At 36.2% G+C, this 26,641-nt stretch overlaps 1 protein-coding gene across 4 annotated transcripts in view; it reads right to left on the bottom strand.

Annotated features, from left to right (window-relative positions):
- Positions 1 to 26,641, bottom strand: part of EXOC6B (exocyst complex component 6B) — a 616,111-nt gene that overhangs the window by 230,120 nt on the left and 359,350 nt on the right. For all 4 annotated transcript variants that reach the window (XR_009405326.1, XM_059405853.1, XM_059405856.1 and 1 more), the window contains one exon: positions 25,686 to 25,865. Coding sequence is in view for 3 of the 4 variants with exons in the window: in XM_059405853.1 (XP_059261836.1) it covers positions 25,686 to 25,865 (180 nt within the window). In the remaining variant the exon portion in view is untranslated. The remainder of the gene's footprint in view (positions 1 to 25,685; positions 25,866 to 26,641) is intronic.

The following is a 26,641-nucleotide window of genomic DNA, read 5'->3' as shown; positions in this document are numbered from 1 at the left end:
AATTAAATTGAATGGCACTCTTTGGGATAATAAATAATAATTATGAAACAACAAGATCCATAAAATGGCTCTAAATATATTGCTTTGGGGAAAACTATATACCTTCCAAGAAGACTATATCAAAGGACAAAGTTTATTTACAAGTGTGTTTTAATTGCCTTAAAAACCAGAAACATACACACACACACACACACACACACACACACACACAGCTAAAGAACATAACGTAACTGAGGTTACATTTCTTCATCTTATTAGCTGCAGAGTTTTATAAGAAAGCAAAAACAAACTGTGCATACAGCCAGCATCTTCTCCTCATCTATAAAGTTGGTCTTTGTTTCCAAGTATATGCATGAAACATACGGTTCTCCCTGTAAGTCTTGAAGACTCTTTATGCTAAAGTTTGAGGGGAAAAAAAGATATAAAGGAAAGCAGAATCTATAAAAACTCTAGTACCTTGAAAAGTCATAACAAAGGGAAAACTTAACTTTATAACTCACTTAAGGTATCATTTCACCACCAAGTTCCACTGAAAGAAATGGATAACCTCAATTAAAGGCAAATAAAAAGGCAGGAAAAAGTCCTGAAGTTCTCTATTTGGGTTAAACTATTCAAAGTAACTGAGGGGCCGATCCTTCCAGCGAGAACTGTTAACACATTGTACATTAAAAGGAACAAATTTTGGAGCTGGAGACTTGACATCAACTTGGGGGTCAACAAATTCACGAATATGGGAACACAGACAAGGTCTTAAACATAAGGATCCCAAGTCCCTCCACTATAAATCGGGGATACTAAAATCTACCTTCTCAAATGCTGTGTGCTGTTATGATCTTAAATCATAGTAGAGACCAAAAGATCAGACAGTTCAGCCTACCTGATTTAACTTCCTAGAGCACTGAAAAGACCACAGAATCATTTTTAAGTTACTGTAGGACTCTTACCTAGTATAGAAATTCTCACTCTACACATACTTTTCCAGAATTGGTATCATAGCTTCAAATAAGATTCACCAACGACTTCATAATGAATTGAAACAGTTACTTGATGAGTAGCTTATTTATTCAGATTTTGCTGCGTATTACCCCTACTAATACTAGACCCCGAATGAAAGATCTGCTATAATAAGAATGAATGATCTGCTATAAGAACAGAAGGATCAGTTTATGCTCTTGCCTAGATCTTCAGTGAGGGTGACAAATTAAATCTGGAGTAAATAGCTATCTACTGACCACAGCTTATTTCAGTGATGCATTATTCTTAAAAAGCATCTTTAGGACAGCTAGATTAGAAATGCATCCCATGTAGTTAAATCAGCAACACTCCAGGGACACCTGGGCGGCTCAGGCAGTTAAGCACCTGGCTTTGGCTAAGGTCCTGCCTTTAGGGTCCTGGGATTCAGCCCCACGTCCAGCTCCGTGCTCAGGGAAGAACCTGCTTCTCCCTCTGCCTCTGCCCCTCCCCCCTGCTCATTCTCTCTCTCTGTCTCAAATAACTAAGTAAAATCTGGGGGTGGGGGGGACAGCAACACTCCAAATCACTACAGTATATTTTTCCTTAAAGATTTTATCCTTACAACATTCCCAAGCAGCACAGTGCCTCATTGAGCACATAGTAGGTGCTCAATAAATATTGGTCAAACTAAATTGAAACCAGTGAACCTCAAATTCTAGGAGGTTGAGATATTCTAAAGTTACACACCTAATAACAAAATAAATTAAGCAATGAGATGGAAGTGTCATAGAATCAGAATGGCATTAATACCAATCTATCTAAGGCATTAGACTACAAAGATACATTAAAACTTGATCAGGAACACACCACAGAGAAAATATAGTCATTCTGAAACTTGGACCTATAATTCTCAATCTTTCTAAGTAAGCACTCATACAGACCAGTGTATACACTTTTCTCTAATCTAATCATCTCTAAGATGATTTCAGAAATCTTCTTCCACTCACATTTAATGCATTCTCTTTTCATTAACACTTCAGAACCCAGTTTAGAGTCCTGCTATGTGGATATCTAAAGCAAGATATACAAATGCCAAGGCAATGGACTAGGATTTCCTTTTGAAATTTCTCCTAAAGCCCAATTTTATTTTCCTTCTGCCATATTACCCAGAAAAACAACATGCATCAAAAAAGCACTACCATGATTCTGTATAAGGTTGATATTTTTACTCAGGAACTCGAGGCAACAAAATTCCACCTCTGCCACTTTCGAGCTGTGTGACCCTGGGCAACTTAATTAAGTTCCCTGTGCTTGAGTTTCCTCATCTGTTAAATGAGTAAAATACTACCAGTCTCACAGGATTCTGAAACAATATTTGTAAAGTAACTCAGAAAAGTCTGTGTATATTATTGGTGGTTAGTTTTTGTTAAGTAAATAAGATCTATTTGGGGAGGAACAGCCACAAAAGACTTATTTTACAGATACACAAATATAAAAATTATTGTAAAATCCATAAATTAACACATTTTAACTTAACCTTTTATGCTTTTACATCTGGCTGCATTTAAGACATTTCTTTGTCTAAAATAAAAATGGAATCTTGAGTGTTATTCTGATCTGGGATCCTATTCTGGCTCTTGTAATGAAAAAAGTCCCCAGAATCATAATATCATAGCTAAGTGTTTCTTGCTATATAACTTATCACCAATAATATATACAATATAGAAGCTACATGCATCCCACTGAGTTAACACATTTAAGAAATGTCATTATCAGTAATATGCTCTCATTAAATACAGGACAGTAACTTCTCCATTAAACTTCCTATTACAGGACAAAGTTGAAAGACAAAGAATCATATAAATAAAAGGAATGATTAAGGTCTATTTATTCCAAATATTTTTCACAATGTCATATGTGTAACACTCTAATCTGAAGAGTAAAAACATAGTCAATGACCTCAAAGTCATGTCCAAATCTAAATTCATCCCCTCTTCCTACAACTGTTCTTTAGAGGTTATTTACCTTCTTGATACTATCACCCTCAACCCCTGGCTCAGTTATCTATAAACCCCCTAGCTTTCAGTTATCTATAATTCACCCCTTGCTCTAAACACCCACTCATTAACCATTTATTCCGTCCTACCTCCATATTATTTCTCTTCAACTCTATTCTGTCAATTCACACATTATTTTCTTTTACTTTTTTTTAAAGATTTTATTTATTTATTTGACAGAGAGACAGACAGCGAGAAAGGGAACACAAGCAGGAGTAGTAGAGGGAGAAGCAGACTCCCCGCTAAGCAGGAAGCCCGATGCAGGGCTTGATCCCAGAACTCTGGGACCATGACCTGAGCCAAAGGCAGACGCTTAACGACTGAACCATCTAGGAGCCCCAATTCAAACATTCTTTAATCTGAACTCAATGTACTACGAGAAATTTTTGCAACTACTAGTTTTCCTATCTATAATTGTTCTATTTCCAATCCAATTTCCTGCAATCAAATTAATTTTCCAGAAACAAAGTATGATTTTAATACTTCCTTGCTCAAAATCCATCAGTGATTCTCCATTTTCCTCTACTTGCTGTAGGGATCTCGCATAGTCTGGCTCCAAATATCACCTTTTCTAAATCACTTTTCCCTGCTATTTTTATCTTTATATATCTTACACTCAGCAAATATCACATTATTCATTATTTCCCATCCACTATCCCCCTATGCTTCCAGGCTTTATTGCCTTTTTTGTTTGTTTGTTTGTTTAAATAGGGTTACATCTTTCTTAGAAGATCTGCCCTAAAAACTCTTGGAAAGAATTGTGTTATTTTCTTCATAAAATCATTCCTAAACTTCCTCTCTCTCGAACTCCTGCCTGGACATCCAAGGTGTTTTACCTATAGCACTCTCAGGGCATGGATGGTATTTTTACATTGACCTGTCATCCTTAAAATACCTGTAGGTGTTTAATGAACTCATTTGAATGACTGCTGAATGTAACATCTATCTTCACATGAATGAAGGTATTAACTTTTGAAGCTACCACTCCAAGATCATAATGAGTGTTGACTAGAAGGGGGATTACCATATACCACACTGTACTTTCCTTTCACCTGGACTATTTGTCAATCATTAAATCAATCTATCATGTCCATACATATGTACATATATACACTACTACATATATAGTATCTGCATGTATATATGTACATACACAAACAAATACACACATATTACAGTGTAAAAGAATCTTGAAAGCACTATGGTATCTAAAAAGAATGCTGGACTAGAAATCAGGGTATCTGGGTTTTATTTTATTTAGTAATTTTGTTTTCCATTAAATAATTGTAATAAGCTAAGTCAAGTCACTAAAGGCCTCTGAAATTCATTTTGTTAATCTATGTGGAATGAAGTATATTAGGCATCAGGGAAGAAACTATAGTAATATAAAAAGACACAAGTTACTCCATTAGCAAAGAGTGTTACTGATTTACTGTGTTCTAATGCTCAGCACAAAGCTAAGGTTGTCTTTTCTCTTCTCTCAGATTATGCAGTATGCTGAACTGTTATATAATTATTTGTTTTTGAAAAACATGGTTATGTTTATTTAACTCTATGCATAGAAGGATACTCTCCATCCTCTATTAATTTAAGAAACTGATGTTTAAGTAAGTTTCACTTACTTGTGCAGCATAAGGAATAACATGGAGGACATTAGGAGAAGGAAAGAAAAAGTGAATTGGGGGAAATCGGAAGGGGAGACGAAGCATGAGAGACTGTGGACTCTGAGAAACAAACTGAGGGTTTTGGAGGGGAGGGGGGTGAGGGTCAGGGAAAGGTGATCCTGGTGTGGGTGTTAATTAAGGAGGGAATGTATTGCATGGAGCACTGGGTGTGGTGCATAAACAATGAATCTTGGAACACTAGAAAAATAAAATTAAATTAAAACAAAGAAAGAAAAAGAAACTGATGCTCAATTTATGCGATTAGACTGCTGTTCACAAAATCAACTTATGATGAATAGGTAACAGCTTGCACAAATAGAGGAAAATAATGTATTTCAATATATTTTTTCATGCATTCTCACTTGAGGTGTACTTGAAACAATTTCCTGTGGGAGGAAAGTTTAGACAGTTTATCATAGTCTCTCAATTAACAAAAGGACTTTATTGTGGGAATACAGAATAAATGTGTTAATATTGATTAATAATTGATCAATATTGATTAATAATTAATCAATATTAGCTTTTAAATTAATCTGTTTTAATAAATTAGATTTAATAATTTATAAAATTTAATAAATTATATGTGAAAATAAATAATAAATTTTATTGATTTATTTGATGATTGTTAATATAATAAATAAATAAACTAAATGTTAAACCAAATATACCGCCTAGACAACTAAGATAGTGCCTATACACAACATTAAAGTAGAATATGAAAATTAGCAAAAATGACTATATGTTGGTTTAGAGCATCTATTTAAATTAATTATAATATTCAAATCTAAATGGCTCAAATCAGAGTCCTTTATAAAGACTGAGTGCAGTCCTATCTTCAGACATCTGAACAGGAGCTTCACCAGGGATAAGTCCACTTCAGTAGCAGCTCTGCCCACTTACGGACAAGACACTGTAGTTGTCACAGTTGCATCTGGGAAGATAGCTAAGGACTCTAGGAAAAATGCAGTGTCATTGGCATTCTTTACACATTCACAAATTTAAAAAAAGAGTCCTATGAGATTCCAGAGTGCCAGACAGGGAAATAAAAGAAAAGCACATAATTGCCAGTCTATTGTTTCACCTGTATTCAAACCTATAAGAAAAATAATCCTTAGATCATATTATGCAGACTCTGGAAGTCTTATACCATAGCAATAAACTATAATTTACGTTCTAATTCTTTATCTATACAAGGTGAAAGATCTGTACTCTGAAAACTTTAGTACTGATGAAAGAAACTGAAGACAACACAAACGAATGGAAAGATATCCCATGCTCATGGATTGGAAGAACTAATATTGCTAAATGTCCATACTACCCAAAGAAATCTATAGATTTATATAATCCCTATCAAAATACCAACAGCATCATTCACAGAACTAGAACAAATAATCCTAAAATTTGTATGGAACCACAAAAGACCCCAAATACCCAAAGCAATCCTAAAACGGAAGAACAAAACTGGAGGTATCAGAATCCCTGATTTCAAAAATACACTACAAAGCTGCAGAAATCAAAACTGTATGGTAAGGCACAAAAACATACATACAGATCAATGGAGCAGAACAGACAGCCCAGAAATAAACCCATGATTACATGGTCAATTAATCTTTTACAAAGCAGGAAAGAATATAATAGGAAAAAGACAGTCCTTTCAACAAATTATGTTGGGAAAACTGGACACCTACATGCAAAAGAATGAAACTGGAACAGTTCCTCAGACCATACACAAAAATAAACTCAAAATGGATTAAAGACCTAAATGTGAGACCTGAAACCATAAAAATCCTAGAAGAGAGGACATAATTTCTCTGTCAACAGCCATAGCAACATTTTCCTAGATATGTTTCCTGAGGCAAGGGAAATAACAGCAAAAATAAATGATTGGGTCCACATCAAAATAAAAAGCTTCTGCACAGCAAAGGAAACAAACAAAAAACTAAAAGGCAACCATTGAATGAACGAAGATATTTGCAAATGACATATTTGATAAAAGTTAGTTTCCAAAATATATAAAGAACTGATATAATTCAACACCCAAAAACCAAATAACCCAATTAAAACATGGACAGAAGATACAAACAGACATTTCTCGAAAGTCATGGGGATGGCCAACAGACACAGGAAACAGTGTTCAACATCACTCATCCTCAGGGAAATGCAAATCAAAACCACAATGAGGTATTACCTCACACCTCTCAGAATGGCTAGAATCAAAAACACAAGAAACAATACGTGTTGGCAAGAATATAGAGAATGCACTGTTGGTAAAAATGCAAACTGGTGCAGCCACTGTGGAAAACAGAATGGAGTTTCCTCAAAAAATTAAAAATAGAATTACCAAATGAGCCAGTAATTGCACTATTGGGTCCATTTATCCAAAGAATACAAAAAGACTAATTCAAAAAGATATATGCAACCCATGTATATTGAAGCATTATTTACAACAGCCAAATTATGGAAGCAGCCCAACTGTCCATCAATAGATCAATGGATAAAGAAGATGTGATGCATATACACAATGTAATATTACTCAACCATAAAAAAGAATAAAACCTTGCCATTTGAAACAACATGGATGGAGCTAGAGAATGTAATGTTTAATGAAATAAGTTGGAGAAAGACAAATACCATAGGATTCCACTTATATGTGGAATTTAAGAAACAAATGAACCAAAAAAAAAAGGAGACAAACCAAAAACCAGATGCTTAATTACAGAGAATGAACTGATGGTTACCAGAGGAGAGGTGGGTGGGGGGATGGGTGAAAGAGGTGATGAGGATTAGAGTGCATTTATCATGATGAGCGCTGAGAAAGGCATAGAATTGAACCACTACATTGTATATCTGAAACTAATATAACACTGCATGTTAACTATAATGGAATTAAATTTTAAAAAAATAAATCCTTTATCTTTGCTATTTATATTCTTAATTCCATTTTCCAATTTGTCTTACAGCATTATCTTTTTCTCCCCCCCAGTGCAGTAATTGGAAGACAGAGTTATAACAAACTTTTAGAATAGATACCTCCCATAAGATCTACAACTATGTTGGATCGAACGTAAGTATTTGTTAACTAAATAAGAACAATACAAGAAATACAAGGTCAAAATTACTCCCAATCCAGGCCTTGATCTAAAATTATCTTCACTATTAATATAATTTTTAATATGTTTTTATAGTTACTATGCTGGATGACCTCTAAATGTTATACACACACCGTGTCATATTATTCACCAAGTTATTCCTCAACGTGATGCTAGCACACAGAAGAGGGAGCACAGGAATCTCAGGATTGGGAGACTCAGAGTTCTAGTCTAACCTTTTTTCCCACGAATGTATTATCTTTACAACATTACACTAAAAATCATCTGTTCTCTCTTCTAATGTCGACCGTGAATTAACTAGGTCATGCTTTATTTAATTTTCCTCTCTCTAACTTCTACTTGTTAGATCCATTCAAAACAGGTCTAATCCAAGTTCTATGCAACCACTTTTTCAAGCATTTGGCTTTCCCATTTCTAGAAGAAGAAACAGAGGGCTACTCGGTATACAAATTTTACTCTAAATAAAAGGCTGCAAATTAATAGTAAGAGTCAGTAACAAACTCACTCTACCCTTTGGAAAATTAATAAATAGACAAAATGAGCTCTCCAGAAAATTGTGCCAAGTTCCCCAGTATTCACACACCCTGCTAAACAGGGTAAAAGAGACTCTAAGGAGACCCGAAGAAGAAAGGGAAAAGAAGTTAAACTCTGATATTTAGACAAGATCACTTTCTCAGAGGGCCTCCCAGGTTTTTGGACCAGAAGCACTTAAGCCAAGTATCTGCTCAGTCTCCTTAGAGGTATCAGAGACAGCCTGGCAGGTCTACCAGAGGGCCCCGAAAGGCACAGTACAGTATTTCTGTACTGTGAAGTGTACAGAGCCATTAAAAGTTAATCACACGACTTTGACATGATTAAAAAAAAGTAGAGGAATTAAACAGTTGGAGAGATTACTTGTTAACCCGTGGTAAAACAGTATCAAGGTGAGTCATAGACAAGTTACCCATAAAGACATTAGCATTTGGTAGTCTTCGGTCAGTGCTAGTTTTTCACAAAAAGCAGGTCAAATGTTATATAACGTAATTAGAGGAATTCATCAAATCAGACGAAAGGTCAGTGGACATTCCTCATGACTTTCTGCAGTTCTCATCAGTAATACAATTATGCCAGTTCTGGCAAACTTGCCTCAAGGGCATAAAATAGGTGTGATTAGGTCTAATCATAGCTGTATTAGTTGCAGTAGCCTGGGGCCATGAACTAGCATCTGGGCTGAAATAGGACTGGAGTGTGGAGCATTACGACTGAAACTCAACATGCTATAAAACTCATGCTCATTAGACTCAGACCCTGCCCTACACCTGGGAGCCAGGTTCCACCAGGAAGGTAAAGAGATAAACAAAAAACACTGGAAGGATCCCCACGGGCCACTGTTAAAGGAAAGGGAAACCCTAAAGAAAGAGCGCAATTAAATGTCCCCTCAGGAACTGACATTTCTTATTTCCTTTACCACCTATGAGGTAGCAAATCAACACTATTCCTTTTAACAATGAAATAACTAATGTCTCTTGTACATATTATAGAAGAATTTTTAAGTTTTAATCATAATAATATCTACACATAAGATTTAACATTACCTGTTATAAATATTATAGCTGGTATCTATTAAGTGCTTACTACATGTAGACTATGTTGTTATTTACTACGTATAGAGGTTGATGATTTTAAGATAATCTGGAATAATTCAATTCCTGAAATAAAAAACTCTTCTAGGCTTATAACAGTGAATGAAAAAATATCTGTGATCTAGAATCTAACATATAAACACTTGAGATTTACTTTCGTAATCTTTCTGTTTCTCTCTCCAACATACCAGTTAATATCATGAAAGCATCAAGTTACCTGCAATGTTTGAATCATAAATAAAAGTATACTGCAGCCATTTAATTTAAAAAATGGAGACTTATAAGGAGTAGAGATCACAAACACCAACACTACAGAATGGACAACTCCATTCCGCTAAGGAAGAAAACAAAAGGAAGAGAAATCAGAGGTGTGGCACAGAGAATAGGAAAATGGTAATGTGCTCAATTTGCCATAACCAATATTTCAATTCCTTAGGGAGAAAAAAAGTTTAATTTAAAAAATTATAGTAGAAAACATATATTACCTTCTTAGAAGCTAATATATATCGTCAAAAGACACCAGTAAAAGAGTAAAAAGGCAAGCTAAAACCTCAGAGAAAATGTTTGTGATACATACATCCTGTAAAGGACTCCTAATCACAAGAGTCGCTCTCAAAGTGTCACCTGCAGAGGCCTGAGGGTCCTTTGGACCCCTCTCAAGGTGTCCACCTTGACATAAACATATGTCAGTTTCATTTAAGAATGAACTTAATAATGCAGTAAAAGTTATTAATTTTATTAAATCTCAACTCTTCAGTAGATCTTTCTGATATTCTGTGAGACAAACTGGGAAGTATGCCTACAACATTTATGCTGCATAGCAAAGTATGATAACTGTCTTAAGGAAATGCATTTGTGTCATTGTTTGGGTTGCAAGCTGAACTAGCCCAGTCTTCATGGAACGCCCTTTTCACTTGAAAGATAGCTGACAGACAAATTACGGTTATTCATGATTGGGTTTTGGTAGGCATTTTCTTCGAGATGATTGAAATGAGCCTGCCACTTTAAAGAGAACAACTGACAGTTAGTTGCCAGTGACACAAGTCAAGCTTAGAAGCAAAATTTCCAATTTTAGAAAACTAGTATCTGCCACCATGATACAGCTTCCCAATACTTAAAAGACTGTTTAAATGAGACTGGTGGAATATTACTGAGTGCGGGATGGGCTTTTTGATACTAAAAAGTGTCAACATTGGGAAGAGCTGCATAACTAGGTGAAATGATATATCCGTGATACTACAAAATCACAGACAGGTAAAAGATCTATTTAAAAACAAAATCGATTAATGAACTTCAAGGTAACAGACTATGAAAAATTCATTGATAAGGCTTCAACTAACCTTTACAAAACTATCAGGTGTCAAGTATTGCTGTAATATCTAAGAATATGAACAATAATCCGAAAAACCTCCTTTATCCAACATATCTGCAAGGCCAGATTTTCTCATATACTTTAAACAAAACAACTTATCACAACAGACTGATACAGAAGCAGATTTGAAATATCTGACATTCTTCTATGAAGCCAGACGTTAAAGTTGTAAAAACTATAAAATAATGCCATTTCTCTCACTAAATTTGTTTTGTTTTGGAACCCAGAGCTAGTTTTTTTGAAAAACATATTATTCAGGTTAACAGATAATGAGTATATTATTGTTATTTTAAAATTACTCAGTCTCAATTTCAAATATGATAAATATTGATGGCTTTGAAATCCTCAGTAACTTTTACTTTTTTTTTTTTTTTTTTTTTTAGAGAAAGGTTGGGGATGAGGAGGGAAAGAGGGACAATGAGAGGGAGAATCCACACTGGGCGCTGGGCGTGAAGCCTGATGTAGGACTCAATCTCATGACCCTGAGGTCATGACCTGAGCTAAAATCAAGAGGCTGATGCTTAACTAAGCCACCCAGAGCCATCGAAAGCCATCAAAAACTTTTAATAATGTAAAGAGTCTGAAGACTGAAAAGTTTGAATTTCACTATATTAGCTTCCTATTTGCTCTTATAGCAAATAACCAAAAATGTAGTGGCTTAAAACAATACAGATTTATTATCTTACAGTTCTGGGGGTTCGATGTCCAAAATAAGTCTTATTAAAACGAAAGCAACATTCCTTCTGAAGGGTCTAGGAAGGGGAAAACCTGCTCCTTGCTTTTTTCAACTTCTAGAGGCTTCTCACATTCCTTGGCTCCTGGCTAGATCACTCTGACTTTTGTTTCTGTCATTACAGAAATGACCATTGAGATTATATTGATTAATCTATATTACTTTTATATGCAATGGATATACCTCACTATTGTAATACTGAGCCTAAGAAATGACACAAAAGAGTATATACTCTATCATTCCACCAACTGGCAAACCAAGCTATGGTATTAAAAGTATAGATAGGGGCATCTGGGTTGCTCAGTCAGTTAAGCATCTGCCTTTGGCTCAGGTCATGATCCCTGGGGCCTGGGATCCAGCAAGTTGGGCTCGCTGCTCAATGGAGAGCTTGGTTCTCCCTCTCCCTCTCCCCATGTTTGTGCGCTCCCTCTTTCTCTCTCTCTCACTCTCCCAAATAAATAAAATCTTTTAAAAAATAAAATAAATAAAAGTATGGGTAACGATTACCTTCAGGAAGAAAGGGACAGATTTGATGGGGGAAAGGCTAAAAAGGTCTTCTGGGAAACTGATGATGTTCTGTTCCTTGATCTGCATGCTGGAAACACAAGACTATCTATTTTGTGAACATTCTTTAAACTATATGTAATTTGTTTATTTTTCTATGTTTGTTATTCTTCAATTTAAAAACAAACAGCAGGGCGCCTGGGTGGCTCAGTTGGCTAAAGGTCTACCTTCGGTTCAGGTCATTATCTCAGGGTCCTGGGATGGAGCCACACATTGGGCTCCCTGCTCAACAGGAAGTCTGCCTCTCACTCTCCCTCTGTGCTCACTCTCTCTCTCAAATTAAAAAAAAAAAATCTTTAAAAAAGATAGAAAAAATAAAAAATAAAAACAAACAACAAGTGAAGTGATTCCCTTTTCTAAAAGATAAACTATTTAAAAAAATAATACATTTTTCCAGGGGCCTCTTAACTAAAAAAATGAGACACAGGGGTCACATACCCGTTTTACAACAGAGAAATATAGACATGACCAACATGACACCAAAAATGTAATTCTAAAGAAAATCCTCAAATTGTATACAGTTCTAGTCAGACACTAGGTTCACATGTAGGAAAAAACAGGCACAGAAGAAAATTATCTTTAAAAGGAGTTTAGTTCGACTGCTTGAAATTGTAGAATTAGGATCTGTCTATTGAAAGACAGCTTCCTTATGAGTTCATCTCAGGTCATGATCTCAAAGGTCTTCCTATGGAGCCCTGACCTGAGAGCCTGCTTGAAATTCTTCCCCTCCCTCCCTTTGCCCCTCCCCCTAATTGCACACACCCTCTCTCTCAAAACAGCTTTCTGTCTTCAGGTCCTTGTCACCTCTTGATCCTAGCACTACCTTCCAAAGGAGTTCTCAAGATACACATCGATTAAAGGAAACTTAAAATAAAAATAATAAACAGCACCTACCAAAACAGAACAAAATAAACATATACAAACACAGAACTTAAAACTTCCTTGCTTTGTTACTTTGACAACCACTCTAAGTATTGACAAAATTCTCCATCCTGGAATAGTTAAAGATAGTAAATCATTTATTTTCAGAAATACTGTAAAGGCAATCAGATCATCCTAAATGAAATACAATTAACAAGTGTATATTCTAAACAGAAACTCTTTTTAAAAATAGAATGTATTTGGAGCGCCTGGGTGGCTTGCACCTGGATGGAGCCCGGCATCAGGCTCTCTGCTCAGCAGGAAGCCTGCTTCCCTTCCTCTTTTTCTGCCTGCCTCTCTGCCTACTTGTGATCTCTGTCAAATAAATAAAGTACACTCTTAAAAAAAAAAAAGTCGTAACAGGGTCTGGACCTCATCTAGTCAAGGAGCTAAAGCAACAAGCCTGCAGTTGCTAATGCAAAGTAGGAGGGGTCCCCAGGGGCAAGTATGCACTGTGTCTGATTTCCAATAATGTCTGTTATTTGTTTGGAGAAGTTCAAGTACTTACTAAACCATATTAAAACTGTGGCTATAAACCACTATGAAAGTATTACAGAACAGTGGCATGTACCAGATTCCTGTTCAGTGAACTGTGAACTCCTCACCCCACAACATGTGCACTGAATGTGCTCAAGTATTTTGGCACCAATCCTCAGGCTCAAATTTGCCATCTTGTCAAAGAAGTAAAAATGTAATTTAGAATGACCTAACTGCCATATTCCCAAGTAGCAGTATTTTCTTCCTTGTGAACTTGAATACCTTTTCAGTGTTTTCCCAACTTAACTCTCAATGAAACAGAACTATAAAGCCAAGTAAATTTATACGAATGAGTTGTAATAGAAAAGATGTCCTGTGATGGCAAGCAATCATCTGAGTTGGAAGTCGCTGTTCCATGTTCCATGTTCCTGCTAGGCACATCCAATCTCATCATGACATTTACTGGATACTCAGGGCTGGGAGATATATTAAAAAGTCTAAGACATTTTCCTGCAAAGAACTTGTAACCTGAGAGATGATAAAGGGAATGTATTTTTTAAAAATCCCAAAACCAATCATTTCAGATAACATATCTTAAGTTTTAAGTGAAGAATGGAGCCAATACGATCTATAGGAGTTTACAAGAAAGTCAAACCCTTGGGATATGACTTGTGGGGAAGAGGGACACTAGTCCAGAAAGACTTCATTGGGAAAAGAGGCCTTGAATTGCATTTTCAAGGAAAGAAAGACTTGAAAGTGAGAGGAGAAGTCCTTCCAAGGAGAAAGAAATTCATGAACAAAAGTCTACAGCTATACATTGGGGAGGGTATGGGCTGTGAAGTGTGTAAGCCTGACAATTCACACACCTGTCCCCCTGGGGCAAATAATACATTATATGTTAATAAAAATAATTTAAAAAATAGTAAAATGCCCACTTAAAAAAAAAAAAAGTCGAGACGCCTGGGTGGCTCAGTTGGTTAAGCAACTGCCTTCAGCTCAGGTCATGATCCTGGAGTCCTGGGATCGAGTCCCACATCGGGCTCCCTGCTCGGCAGGGAGTCTGCTTCTCCCACTGACCTCTCTCCTCTCATGCTCTCTCTCTCTCTCTCAAATAAATAAATAAAATCTTTAAAAAAAAAAAAAAGTACTTGGCTAAAGTCAAGGGTTTATGTGGAGGAATTACAGGAAATACATGTAATATGAATAAGAACTACCCTAGAAAAAGTACAAATCATTGAAAATTTCTGAGCAAAGGGCATGACAGACACACCAGTGTTTATGAAATACACATCCAAAAATAAACCAGCATAAAGAGAAACTCTATTACGTTCTTCCTCTAATGACCACATACCCTCAGTTGTCCTCAGTAGTGACTTATTACTTCTGATCTAATCTTCATCATGCTTTGCCAGTGCCCTTGCCTAGAACTTTGCTAGGATACCTCAGTTCAACAGAACCCCTACAAATTCCAAATCTCCACCTTTTTTAGTCTTTGAAATTTTAGGGAAAAAGCAACTAGTTACTGTAGCAAAAAGACCCTGGGCTTCAGCAGGAGAGGCCTCAACCTAAATCTCTATTCCACCCTATATTGACTTGGGTGATCTTGGCCAGTAATTTGCCTATCTATGCCTAAATTCAGTCTGTAAAAGGGGATTGCTCTAAAGAATGAAATGAGCTAGGGGAGCCTGGGTGGCTCAGTGGGTTAAGCCACTGCCTTTGGCTCAGGTCATGAACTCAGGGTCCTGGGATGGAGTCCTGCATCAGGCTCTCTGCTCAGCAGGGAGCCCGCTTCCCTCTCTCTCTCTCTGCCTGCCTCTCCACCTACTTGTGATTTCTCTCTGTCAAATAAATAAATAAATCTTTAAAAAAAAAAAAAAAGAATGAAATGAGCTAAATGAAGAAAACTGAAATCTTTCAGTATTGCAATTTATGAGCAAAGGGAAGTCTGACCTGGAAGAAGTCCCCCAAAGATCTAAACATTTCTTTCTTTCTTTCTCTCTTTCTTTCTTTTAAAGATTTTATTTATTTGTCAGAGAGAGAGTGCACAAGCAGGCAGAGGTGGAAAGAGAAGCAGGCTCCCTGCCAAGTAAGGAGCCCCATGAGGGACTCGATCCCAGGACCCTGTGATCATGACCTGAGCCCAAGGCAGTGGCTTATCCCACTGAGCCACCCAGGCATCACTAAACATTTCTTAATAAAGCAAACAATATAATATGTTTTAAATGCCAATTAACAAAAAAATGATAAAATGGCCATTTTGTAAAGATTAGGAAGCTACACCACAATTATTTACATTTCTATATTTCTTATTGAACATTGTTCCCACTAACATGTTTTTAGAATTTTTACATACTTGTAATCATTTTCGTTAAATTTTCATACTGCTTTTATCATTTAACGTTATGTTATAAATACTCTGCAGTGCAGTTTATTAATATTCATAAAATGAGCTTTAACAAATGCATAATAGTTCCTTGATCAATAGTGTATAGTTTATATAGTCATTTACCTGTATTATAGTTATGGTTGTTTTTAATTATTTGATCCTATAAGCAATGTTGAAATAATTGTTTTGTCCTCAGAGGATACCCAGCTTCCCACTACCTCCAGAACCAATGCAAAAGACTCAGAGAAGTCTCTTCCCATTTGAAAAAGGTATCTGAGATATTAATATCTGAGACAGTAAAGTGAGAGAGAGATTAAAGACAGAGTGATATCCGACATGTTCCCACCGGTACCTCTAATTCTTTTTTTTTTTTTTTTTAAGATTTTATTTATTTACTTGACAGAGAGAGATCACAAGTAGGCAGAGAGGCAGGCAGAGAGAGAGGAGGAAGCAGGCTCCCCACTAAGCAGAGAGCCCGATGCGGGACTCGATCCCAGGACCCCGAGATCATGACCTGAGCCGAAGGCAGTGGCTTAACCCACTGAGCCACCCAGGCGCCCCGGTACCTCTGATTCTAGCTAGTGTATTAGATATGGAGAGCTGGAGCACTTAGTAGTCCTTGAAGCACGAGATTCTCCTCCTTTTCTACCTTATCTCAGCACCAAAAGCAAGATCAGAAGCAGATGCCTCTTGGTATTTGGAATCAAACATTGTTAATCTTTCATTTAGTAATTATGAGAGCAAGAGACCAATATTGAAGAGTTAAAGGACTACTGGCGGGGTACTACCAGATAGATTGGCTGGGGCTGTGGGTAATGGTTTTCGGGAGGACAAGTGCTACCTAACAGCTCAACACACAAAGATGTCTCTATAGAAATATAAACTCCTAAAGGATGTAAGTCACTAACTAAACTCACAACCCCAATACCACAGCAGAGAGCAAATCTGTTGATTTCAAAATACTCTATGTAGCGCCAATGACCAAAATCTTAACAGCACAGAAACAGGGAACATTGATTTCTCAGTAGGCCAAGAAATCATCTGCAAATCTATAATTTGCTGCATCAGAGGGGAGAAAACATTAAAAAGGAAAAAAATCTTTAGACACTAGCTCTACCTATGTAGTTATTCTGAAGAAAAACTTGGCTGATATCCCGAAGGCTCTGATGCCTTGGGTTCCTTGAGAATACCCAAAACTTCCTGAAGGGTCTGTCTCATTTTATTGCACTTCACTTTCTTTATGCAGAGATACTGGTTTCTTGGTAAATTGCATGTTCAAGGCCGTGGAGGAAGTAACTGAAGATGTGGTGGAAATAGCAAAAGAAGTAGAATGAGAAGTGAAGCCTGAAGATGGGATTGAATTATTGGGATCTCATGATAAAACCTGAACAAATAAGGAGTCATTTCTTACAGGTGCATGAAGAAAGTGATTTCTTGAGATGGAACCTACTCTTGGTGAAGATGCTGTGAAGACTGTTGAAATGACAACAAATTACTCAGTAGAACATTACATAAACGGAGTGGATAAAGCAGTGACAGGATTGGAGAGGATTGATCCCAATCTTGAAAGAGGTTCTGCTGTGGGCAAAATGTTATCAAAGAGCATCATATGCTACAGAGAAATTATTCTTGAGAAAGAAAGACAATCAACGCAGCAAACTTCATCGTCTTACTTGTAAAACCTTGCCACAGTCACCCTGACCTTCAGAAACCTTCACCCTGATCTGTCATCATCATCAAGACAAGACCCTCCACCAGCAAAAAGATTATAACTCATTAAAAGTTCAGAGATGATGGTAAGCACTTTTTAGCAATAAAACATTTTTCAAATAAGTTATGTATATTGGCATCTTAAACATAATGTTACTGTATACTTAATAGATTACAGTATAGTGTAAACATAACCTACATACACTGGGGAAACCAAAAAAGATTATTTGACTTGCTTAATTGCGATATTTGATTTATTGCTGTGGTCTGGAACCCAACCCACAATATCTCCAAGGCACCCCTATATTTTGTTCAAGAGAAAACTATAGGGATTAGGATGATTTTGAGAAGTGTTATTACCATTAGATGAGAGAATTTCCACATGAGATGTCAGCTAAGGGAACGAGGTGAGGTTAGAAACAGGCAACCTATTTTTAAGATTAAAATTCTGTCACTTGAAAAACAGTAATTTTTTAACTGGATAAGTTTAAGGGAATATGGAAGGAGAAGTACCCAACTGGAATTTTAACCCAAACTAACTTTAGGTCTTTATATCAGAATAATACTTTGTGAGTTTGCTTTTTAATAATTAAGTGATTACTTTTAATGATATACATGATCCAGAAATGGCTCCCAATCCCTAGGTAAGAATTCACTTAATTTTATTATTCAGAAGAAGTAAACTTATCTTGCCCTATTTCATGGAAGGTTCTGTGCCACACACACACAGACAGAGATGATTCAAGCAAGGTCTCTATCTATCCACAGTTTGTAGCTAGAAATCAATCAGTAGGCACAATGGTATAATGGAAAATTTTTTAAATCAAGGAAATCTGTTTAAATCCTGACCCAGCCACCTATTTGTTGTATCTCTTACAAGTTACATAACTTCCTTGAGTTCATGTTCTCATTACTAAAATATACTACTGCTCATCTGACTGAGATATCCTGAGTCCTCTTAGTTGGGATGACATGTAACACAAGTAAAACATCTAGAACACAGTAGGTACTTCTAAATTACCACATTTCCCTTTCCAGACATAACCACACATATCAGTAACACATCCCACCCAAGGCAGGATTTGGTTAGTGCCATATAATAAGTATTACAAAAAAAAAAGATGTCACCTCTGGTTAGGAGAACTGGAGAAGACTTAGGGAAGGTGTGGGATTTGAAATGATCCTTGAAGGATGGGTGAGAGTTCAACACAAATAGTTAAAGTAGACAAAAGGGTTTCACAACACCAAAGGCAGAAAGCAGTTAAGACTTTTGTTTGTCTAACATGAAGTATATGATTTTCCCACCAGTAGAGTTTTGACCTTTCTTGCAAATCTATACTGTAAGCAATTTGGGGATTTTTACTTTTTTTTGGTCTACTTTGAGCTGCCTTTGCTACCTAAACACTATAACCTCTCAGTGTTGAGCAGGTTGATTGTATTATCCAGAATCAAAGTTAGAGGTAACACCCAGCCCTAAATCCTCAGTATTGCTTCCACAAATGCCACGCTTCTGTGTAGCCTCGTGTAGAGAGTTTCTTTCTGAAGGTGACAAAGAGCATTACTTCAGTTTGGAAGGAATATGTTGGGCAAAGAGAAAATTGAGACACAGATGAAATGGAGGTCATATGAATGGAAAGTCTTGATGGTCACAGAGAAGATTTTATACTTAATGGGAGGCATTGACACTTTGTAAGTACCAGAATCATTTGGTTAGTCCTGAAATGACAGCAGTTCACAGATTTAAATGCAGTGCTAAGAGAAATGCATAGGAAGAATTTCAGGAACTTAAATATAGAAAATGACTTTCCCTTAGAGATGGCCCATCACGTAACTGCCCGAGAAGGAAGGCCGAGGACAGGTATCACTGTACTTTTAGACCAAGACGCTAAGGCAAACCGAAATGGGTTAAAAGAGATCTTGACCCAGGTCATATAAATTAATATTAATAGCAGACAGAGAAAACAAAGTCAGGATTCCCTCCTCTGGGCCTGTTACTTGAGACAGCATTTCCTCTCTCTCATGCATTTCTGAAAGATAATTATTAGGATAACAAGGATAAATTCTCAAAAGTATGCTATGATGCTGAGCAGGCAAAATGGATAGCTGTGGATGCAACACTGTCAGAAAACTGGGGTTGTGAACCAGCTTGTGGACTTACCTCACCTCTTTTTTTTTTTTTTTTTTAATTTGTACCATCTATTTTTTAAAATAAACTTGTCGTTTTGGTATAATTTTAAATTTACAGGGAAGTTGTGAAGATGGTACAGAAGGTATATCCCACTTCTTAAAGGACAAGGCAACACTTTAGAATTCGAACTCTGGAAAACATTATTACAATCATTTCTGGGTGCCTCGTAAACACAGGGAGGCCACCTTGGTCATCAAAACTTCAAGAGGAAATTAGCTGCAAACTTCAATAATTTTCCCCCTGACCATTCAGTCAGTGTTCAGTGAAATATAATCTAGAACATCCACCATTCACACACACTTTCTCTCTCTCTCTCTCACATACACACTCCCACACACTGCCTTGTCCCTTTCGTTATGTTGCTAGTGTGGTGACAAAACCTCCTGAGAACTGAGAAAACCTGGGGATTTCAAAATATAATGTAACAAGGGTTTTTCTTTACAGTTCTTGCCATATATGTATTTCCTATTATTCAATCTCCCTTTGACAAGAAAGTCCCTCTTGTTAAGGAATTAAAATATGGAAAGAAATATTCATATTAATTCATTTAATCAAAAAACAAAAGATTTGTTTTTGTTTTTTTCTCAGAATTAGCTCCTTCCTCTCTCATCTTTCACCATTAGTGCACAAGAGCAAATTTCAGACACATATCTCTTTGCATAATCCATTTTACCACTACGAGCTTCCATGAAGACACTATCTAGCATGCCAGGGAACACAAACACAAAGGCTGGGCAGTCTCTTTTGCTAACTGTAAAAACCAGAAGGAGGTACAGTTTTTAGAAGCCATACCAATTTGTTTTAGAGAATCGGTTGGTGAATATAAATGCTTTTTGAAACAGTGGCTTCAGCAAGAAACTCTCTATACTAGGCTACACAGAAACATGGCATTTGTGGAAGCAATACTGAGGATTTAGGGCTGCGAGTTACCTCTGACTTTGATCAACCTGCTCAAGACCAAGAGGTTATAGCATTTAGGTAGCAAAGGCAGCTCAAAGTAGACCAAAAAAAAAAAAAAAAAAAAAAAGGAAAAGTCCCCAACAAATTTCTTACAGTTTAGACCTACAAGAAAGGTCAAAACTCTACTGGTGGGAAAATCATATATTTCATGTTAGACAAACAAAAGTCTCATTAAAAGTACTGCTTCTAAATGGCCAGGACATTAAAGTAAGTATGGGGGGGGGGGACATATGATAGCTATTGTATATATAGGAACCAATGTATTATATGACATGTATAAACAGCCACACATACTATGATGTCATTTTTTATATTTTAAGAACAGAAAAAAAACAGGGAAGATGAATATAGGGAACACCTGTCCAGCATAACTTCAAATATGAACTACTATATTTTATTTCCCATGAATTCCAAAATCTGACTCATTCAAGGAACTATACAATGGTCAGGGAAACATTACAACCAAAACACAATGAGCCATTTTCCTTCCACAAAATGAAACACATTTGTAGAAATCTTTCTTCAATAAGGGTTTTTTTTTTTTTTTTAAATATACATTAGTTATCAAGGACAGAATACTCTTGGAACAGAGAATAGTGATTCTAAATATCACCTTCCACTATCCCCAGAACTATAAAAGCAGCAAATGTTTCATGAAAGAAAACATTTTTTTAAACAAAGATAAACAAAAAACAGAACAAAACAAAACAAAAAGTTATACTGAGACTAGGATAGTTAAATTAGGGAGTATATAATTCTAGAGTTTTACTGTATGTTATATTGATGATTGATGTGTGTGTGTCTCTATTAATAAAAGTGAGATCACAGAGTATAAAATTATTTTACAATCTGCTTTTCCAATCAAGAAATAATTAACATATTTTAAGTTGATAAATATCCATCTCCACTAATTTAATGAATGGCTGAGATCATAATATGTGAATATATAATAAGTTATTGAGCTAACACATCTGTTACTGGCTTTTAACTATTCCCCCACTACACAAAAGACAATACTATGTTGAATACACTTATATGTGAATTGTATGATAAACCCGTGATTATTTCATTAAGATTTCTGAAAGTGGGACTAGATTGCAGGGTCAAAGGTAAGCAAATTTTAAGAGACTTTTGAGGCATTCTGAAAAACTGACCACCAAGAAGAATAAACCAATTTACATACCTTCCAGCAATGTAACAGAATACCTATTTGGGGAAATGTTTCTCATACATATTGAATGTTATTTTCTTACTTACTTTTGGCAAGTTTATAGTCAAGAATATCCCACAATATTAATATACATGTCTTATTACCAGAGTTATACATTTTGCTCATGTTATCATTAGTCTTTTATTTTTCTTCTTTTCCGACTGCCTAAAATACCTCATCTGCAAATTTTCCCAATAAGTTGTGCAGTCTTCAAACTGAGTTTGAAACAATGGGTTATATTGTTATATATTAGAGATAATAGCCTTTTGGCATACTTGCCAATTTGGCAGTAAGCTTACATTTTATTTTCTTTATCAACTATTGTTAGGTATCTTACAAAACATTTTATGTGGCCAAATTATTAACCTTTTCCTTAATGATTTCACTCTTTGGTGTCATTCTTATAATGGTGACTTATTTTCAGATTACAGAAATATTTGCTAATATTTTTACTGGCTCTCCCATAACTTCTTTCTTTTTAAAAATGGAAACATGTGGGTGGGAGGACGGGGTAACTGGGTGATGGGCATTAAGGAGGGCACGGGATGTAATGAGCACCGATTGTTATACGTAACTGACGAATCACTAAACTCTACCCCTGAAACTAATAATACACTACATGTTAACTAGCTTGAGTTTAGATAAAATCTAAAAAAAAAAAAAAAATTTTAATAAAATGTAAACATGTGGGACGCCTGGGTGGCTCAGTTGGTTGAGCAGCTGCCTTCGGCTCAGGTCATGATCCCAGCATCCTTGGATCGAGTCCCGCATCGGGCTCCTTGCTCGGCAGGGAGCCTGCTTCTCCCTCTGCCTCTGTCTGCCTGTGCTCGCTCTCTCTCTCTGATAAATAAATAAAATCTTTAAAAAAACAATGTAAACATGTATTTGATCTAGAATTTATTTTGATATATGAAAACATCTTTTTATCCAAATTAGCAGATAGTAGTGGCCACAGCAATTGCTAATGCCACCTTTATCATATACGAAATTCTTACAGGTACTTTGAACTATTGCTAGATTTTATGTTCTCTTTCTCTAATCTATCAGTCTGTTCTATTGTGAAAAGGGGGGAAAAAGGTTATTTTTGGTTTATAGTAATATTTCTATACTTGATAGGAAAAAACCACACTCAATTTAGTTTTTCTTATTATTTGGCAAATACTGTCCATTTTTGTCTGCAAATAAATCTTAGAATTATTCTGTTAAAATAATCCACCACCATCAAATTCACTTGTTATTCATGGCAATTAGATTAATTTTGGAAAAATTCTTTGCAGTATTAAATATTCTCACTTAAAATACTACATAATAAAGTCTCCTCTAAATTATTCTGTGACATGTTCTGTAGGACATTAGTCCTACATATAACTTGTTAAGTATATTTACAGAGATTTTATAATACAAAATGAATAGGGTATTTTTTTTGGCAATATATTTTCTATGAGGGTATTGCTAACATAAGAGAAGCTGATTTGTTTTCTAAGTGGACAACCTAACCAACTAAAGTCTTACTGGTCTTAAGTACTTTTTAGCTGATTTGGGAGGGGTTACCCAACCACACAGCAATAAGCTATGAATAATGATAACATTTATTTTTTTTAACTGTATTTCATAGAACTTCTAAAGCACTAGTAAGTATCTTCATCACACTTTTGATGTAAATGCAAATAAGTGTTTCCAGTGTTTCACTGTTGCTGAATTTCACATAGATGCTCCTTATCACGTTACTAAAATATTATATTGCTTTAATATTAGCAATTTTTTAAAAATCTGGAGTGCAGGCTGGATATCGTGCCATGCCTTTTTAGAATTAAAAAAGCTGATCCTTACCTCTTCTACCTGGTAAGTGATAAATTAGATCAAATGATTTTTAAATATCAAACCATCCTTGCATCTCTAGAATGAATCCTACATGGTAGTGGGAAATTATTTTCTTAAAACACTCAGGAAATGACTTGCTAAAATTTATTTATTGGTTCTTTGTTTGCTCTTTTGTACTACTTTTGTCTTGCTTTGGTGTCAGGGTAAAACTAGATGAAATAACCTAGTTTTCAGCAGGCCAATGCTCCCACCAAGCAGTGTAAGAGGCAGTGAAAAATGAAGAGACACCAGACATTTAGGAAGCAATGAGGACGAAAGGGAATAAAGCTGCAAAGAAGGCAGACCTTTTCAAGGTGACCTGAGCTTCTGCAGCCATCCCTGGAAGGATCTGCCCCATGTACACATAGGAAGAGACTAAGAATCTGTGTTAGGTACAGGCAGAGAGTAGCTCCTGGGCTAAAAAAAAACAAAAACAAAAACAAAAAAAACCAATCACTGAATTATTGTTGCTTCCATGGGGCTGAAGTGCCAAAATTGGAACTCTGAGGGCCAGTTACCTTCTCAAGACATTTTCTGAATTCTAAAGCTACACACCTAAGGAAAATAAGGGTTTAAGCCATAATCTCTGAAAAGCCAAGTAAGATTTCCCACAGTCTTAGTGTTTCATAGAAAAAGACTGCCTAATGGGAGGATTCATGAGGCTCTCATGTAGGGGCTAAAGATCTTTAGGGAGTGGTGAAGTGACACTGACAGTCTCCAGCCACTTCTTTCCTATAGGCAATGGCTGATCTGGGTAAGCCTCCTTCTCAAGACATTTGCCAAACTGTAAAATTTAAAAAGGAGGCTGAAGAGATAAGGTTTTTATGAAAAGTGGAAAGTTCCATAGTTCTCTTGGTCCCAAAGAGACGACGATGTGCAGGCTCATTAACAGCTCTGAAGACCCACATCCTTGCAACAGGGGCAAATCAAAGGTACACTGCATCTGCAACCCAGGCCAGCCCCAGGTTAGCCCACGATGGGATTAAGATGATGAGGCTCAAACCACAACCTACCTGCCCATACTACATACTTCTTAATGGAAGGGATAAACCAATTCTGCTGGGAAATGTTACCACCTGGAACCACGATGTGTTTTAAATGCAATGTTTAACACCAACCAAAAAAATCAAAGGAAAAGATAGGATCATATGACTGATAACTAAGAAAAAAAAATCAGAAACAATCCCACCTACATGTAGGGGAATGACGCTTCACCATTAGTGAAAAGACAACTTTAAAATGACTAATTAATATACTCAAGAAAATAGAGAAAAGATGGACAAATTAGATAAAAAGATAGAGAACTTCGCCAGAGAATTTGAGGTTTAAAAAGAAAAAATTAAATGGAGGGATGCCTCAGTGGCTTAGTCTGTTAAGTGTCTGCCTTTGGCTTAGGTCATGATCCCAGGGTCCTGAGATCGAGGCCCACATCAGGCTCCTTACCCAAGGGGGAGCCTGCTTCTCCCTCTGCCTACCACTCCCACTCCTTGCACTCACTCTCTCTCTCTCTCTCTGACAAATAAATAAAATCCTTTTAAAAAATTAAATGGATATTCTAGGACTAAAAGATATATACCTGGAATTCTAACTCTTAAGTTTTCCTTCTACCATGGCATTCACTATGCGTTTGCATGAATTACTTTAGGTGAAGTTAAGAGGAACAGAAACAGACATAATATAACAGACCATTTTCAAAATAAACAAAATGCAAAAGTCAATAAGAAAATGATGGGCGAGGTCTCTAGATCTCACCAAGGCATGATAATTATAGCATGAGCTTTTATATCCTAAAGAGCTTCCCAGTTAGTTAAAGCCCAAAAAGCATCTTTAACCAAACTAGATTTTTAAGAAAACTTTTTTCTACATGATGGGCAATGTAAGAGCAACTGTCACTTACAGGAAGGTGTGTGAATACCGCAAAAGTGCTTCGTAGAAAGGCAATGAGGTCTACTAGATAATCACTAGCTTTGTTGCCCAAATCTCCAGTCATCCAGTCATAGTCGGCCAGCTGTAGAAACTGGTCGATCTTCTGGTTTAAGTTGGTATAAATTTCTTCTTCAGCTGCATGTCTGGCATCCTGTGAAATACAGAATTTTAAAAATCATTCATACTTCCAATATAATCAAAAATTTACACTTGGAGACATTAACAGTTACTTCCACTAAGGAACAGAATTGGGAATATTAAGTAATACCACAGTCTCCGTCAATTTTTCTTTTTCAAAAGCATAGTAAAGATTTTTTTATTCTGTATCTGCAAGAAAAGCTAATGCTTAGCTTCACCAAATAGAGAAGCTACCTTTACTGCCCTCAACTCTCTGCATCCTTTTTTACTTTCCTACATTTTTTCAAAACCATATTCACTCTCAGGGTCTTATTCCTGTTCATCCCTTCCAAGACTCCAAGAACTTCCCTTCCTATAATAACCTCTCTACAGCCCCCACTCTCCTCACTTTGCTTAAAGTAAGTATGCTGAAGTTTCAGCTTCATCCTATAAATATTCCCACTAGCTACCATCCTACCTCTCTCGTGTCTCTGTCATCAAGGACATTCAGATTGGTATATGCCGATGTTTCCTGAAATTTGTTCCAAGGAACACCAGATCTGGAAAATGCTAACACAACAGCACAAGAGGTCCAAGATCAAGTAAGTTTGAGAAATCCTATTTAAGAGAATCATGATGTACACAATACAGCATATAAAAAGCTGTAAGAGAAGTATCATGAAACTAACGTTCCAAGAAAAATATTTTCGGGACAAGCAGATCTACCTGAACCAGGGCAATTGAGATTCCAATGTTAACCATCTGTCAACATGGTTTGGTCCACAGTAACCCGTAACTTCATGCTACAAC

Source organism: Mustela nigripes, chromosome 7 (assembly GCF_022355385.1).
Source record: "Mustela nigripes isolate SB6536 chromosome 7, MUSNIG.SB6536, whole genome shotgun sequence".
NCBI lineage: Eukaryota > Metazoa > Chordata > Mammalia > Carnivora > Mustelidae > Mustela > Mustela nigripes.
Note: the sequence above shows the minus strand (reverse complement) of the source record. Positions and strands in the feature narration are given on the sequence as shown.